Here is a 3413-nt window from a genome sequence, read left to right on the forward strand (position 1 = left end):
CGGGAGAGGCCACAACAGTGAGAGGCCCGCGTACCGCAAAAAAAAAAAGTAGAAGAAAAAAGTAGGGCTACTATCAAAATTATTTCATTCTATCTGGGAGGATTTCAATACAGCTTTTTTTTTTTTTTTTTTTAAGGAATGGAATAAAGCCAGCCCTCCATATCCTGGGGTTCCGCATCGTCAGATTCAACCAAATGCAGATTCAAAATATTTGCAAAAAGAATTCCAGAAAGTTCCAAAAAGCAAAATTTGAATTTGCTGCATTCAGGCAACTATTTTCATAACATTTATATTGTATTTACAACTATTTACACAGTATTTACCTTGTATTAGGTATGATAAGTAATCTAGAAATGATTTAAAGTATACAGGAGGATGTGCATAGGTTACATGCAAATACTACGTCATTTTAATATAAGGGATTTGAGCATCTGTGGATTTTGGTATCCACGGGGGACCTGGAACCAACTCCCCTTGGCTACCAAGTTTTAATTAGGCATGAACCAGATGTATACAGGTACAGTATTGTATTTTTTCTTTTTTTTTTAATCTCATATAAGCATTTTCCATGTTACTATTATAGCACATACTCTTCACAAGCACTGTTACCAACGGCCCCTAAATAGTCCATGAAATGCATCTATCATCATTTACCTAACCACTCCTCTTTTATTTCATGTTTTCCTATTATCTTCACTGAGTTAAATGTTATGAACATCTTTAGGTCGCTAATACTTATTTCAAACTGCTCTCCTAAAAGCATGCACCAGTGACTGTACTCTTGGAGTTTTTTTTCTGAATAGTCTGCTCTGTGCTCCAAATGAAAACTTAACATGCCAGAAGCTCTCTGCTTATTCAGCTCTACAGCCCTTCAATCCTGCTCCAGAAACTTCAGGAAGGAAACAGTTAAATATCTGCTCTACGTCAGGCTCCGTACTACATCTCACTTAATCCTTAGAAGCCGAGGCTCAAGACTTCTGCAAACATGTGAAGTTGCATTCGTTCACCCAACAAGTGCTGAGTGCCTTCGAAGTGTCAGGCATTGGTCACACAGTAGTAAACAAAACAGAACTCCCTGAGGAGTGCTTAGCCTCCTCAAAGACGCTCCCAACCATTAAAAAAAAAAAAGGGGGGGGCCCCTCCATTTCCGGACTTCAATAATAAAACCCTCTAATGGCTTTTGTTATGCTTTATATAAAATCCAAATTCCTTTCCACTGCCCACCGGCAGGCTTTGTCTAGCTCTCCAACAGCAGCCTCTGTCACACTACCCTCACCCACTAGGCCTCAGCCACCACTTCACATCCTGAACCCTTTCCACCTGAGGATTTCCTCACGTGCTGCTCCCTCTGAACTTTCCCCTCTGCTCATCAAAATGACTAGCCTCTTACCTGTTAGGTCGTAGCTTAAACGTTAGCTCCTCAGGGCCTTCCTAGGGCACTCCATCTAAAGTAGGTTTTCCAATATTATTCTCTCTCTCTCCCACCTCAGTTCATTCCTTTCACAGTACTTATCATATAGCCTTGGTTTGTTTGCCATCAAATCTCCAAGGGCAATCACAGTACCAGTAGACAGAGCACATGGCAGATAAACTGCATGCTAAATGAACTCACCGGGAATAAGATCTAACTTCCTTGAAACTTCTACCAATCGATCCCAATTGTACCCTCTGTAACTATGAAAAAAGAAGTATGCATGTGTACCCTTCTTTAATAAAATAAATTTTAAATAAATTTTAATACAATTTTTCTTTTGTTAACTCTGACACTCACCAGTTTTTAGCAACTGCTACTGTTGCTGACTTCAGCGATAGTCTCAAGGAGCAGTAAATGGAATCCCACGTTACACTGCTTGGAATCTGAGCTCCAACACTTACACACACGAAATGTATCTCACTTGTGTGACTTTGGACAAATTATCGAACATACTATTCCTCAGTTCCCTCATTTAGAAAACTAGGATAAGACTCCAATTGTTTGTCAGGCTTAAATGAGATGATGTATGTAAAGAGCTTACCCTAGTTCCCGGCAGAGCAATGTGGATTGTCACAAGTACTACTGCCATCTCACCAGCTGGACAGGAAAACGTCTTCAAAGGGGTAACATATTTCTTTGCATCTCTAAAACCTAGCTTCTAAAATATCAACAAATCTAGATTTAAAACCATCATTCCACCAGTCTGGGTAAGGTCCCCCTTCCACATCTTTCCATACACTCTGAAACTAACCCTCATCGTCATTTATGATAACAATCACTTCACCCTTCTGCCTCCACCACCTGACCCGTGGCGGCCAGGTCTATCTTGTTCACCATGTTATCTCCAACACCTGCAAAAACTTTTGATAATTAAACGAAGAAAGTCCTCTAGGCCTCCATTTCTCAGGAAAAGCTTTTGAAAAGCTTCTTGTCTATTTTCTGCCTCTGCCCGCTCTCCTACAATGAAAACATAGGCAGCCAATCTGTCTTGTTCACTACTGTATCTAGTATCCCCTACTGAGCCTGTCTTAAGAAAGATTTCAAAGTATTTATTAAAGGATTGGGGGGGTTGATGTTAAGACACGTTGATTCGCGTTGTTTTCTAAGAAATTAAACACCACTAACGTACTCAACGCGCGGCTATTTGTGCTCATCAGTATATACCATACCCAAAGCCTAGAAAAATGCTCGGAAGCAAACTAAGCAGATTATATATAAGATGAATGAATGGATACGTCATTTTCCGAGACTGAAAAAAGATACAGCAAAATGAAACCACAGTCTTGACCAGGAGGTCTGTGAGCGACTCAAGAGTTTTGTTACATATATTTCATTCATTGCCAAGTTCTCCAGAGTATGGTTACAGTCTACAATTGAAACTTTTCTTTTTCCGTTAGGTAAACCGCGGTGCGTAAGACTATGAGTCAAGTGCCACCCCTAACCCACCCCCGTCTCTTTCTGTCATACAGGTAGGAAACTCAGAACCCTGACACGAGGCCCGGCGCAGCCAAGGAGCCCCATGCTTCCTCCCAGACCGGGTGACCGGAGACCCGGGAAAGATTCAGCGCGCAAAACCGGAAGGAGGTGCTAGGACAGGGAAGCCTCCGGCACCCCTAGCGCCCCCACTCTACCGCCCGGTACTCACCACCAGCGAGGCTGTGAACCCAGGCCGGTCCATGGCCACACAGACTCAGTCAAGGTTATAATCCAAAGCTGAGCCGACTCAGTCGTGAGCCCCGGCACTGGGCGCCGCCATCTGGGGGGCGGGGCATGTAACGCCGGCACTACCGTGGCCACGCGAGGTTGAACCACAACAAGTACACAATTACACGTGCAACCGGGGAAGCTGGGCCAGAAGGAGGGCCAGGAAGAAGGGCCAGGAAGGAGGGGCGGAGCCTGGAAAGTGTGGTCGAGTCAAGTCTCGCGACTCTTCTCTGCC

At 43.5% G+C, this 3413-nt stretch overlaps 1 protein-coding gene across 1 annotated transcript in view; it reads right to left on the reverse strand.

The window, feature by feature from the left end:
- SLC25A26 (solute carrier family 25 member 26) overlaps positions 1-3152 on the reverse strand; it is a 146131-nt gene extending 142979 nt beyond the window's left edge. The window contains exon 1 of the mRNA XM_007445669.1: positions 3120-3152. Within this exon, the coding sequence (XP_007445731.1) occupies positions 3120-3152 (33 nt within the window). The remainder of the gene's footprint in view (positions 1-3119) is intronic.
- Between the last annotated feature and the right edge of the window lie 261 nt (positions 3153-3413).

The sequence above is a fragment of the Lipotes vexillifer genome, unplaced genomic scaffold, assembly GCF_000442215.2.
Source record: "Lipotes vexillifer unplaced genomic scaffold, Lipotes_vexillifer_v1.1 scaffold239, whole genome shotgun sequence".
Classification (NCBI taxonomy): Eukaryota; Metazoa; Chordata; class Mammalia; order Artiodactyla; family Lipotidae; genus Lipotes; species Lipotes vexillifer.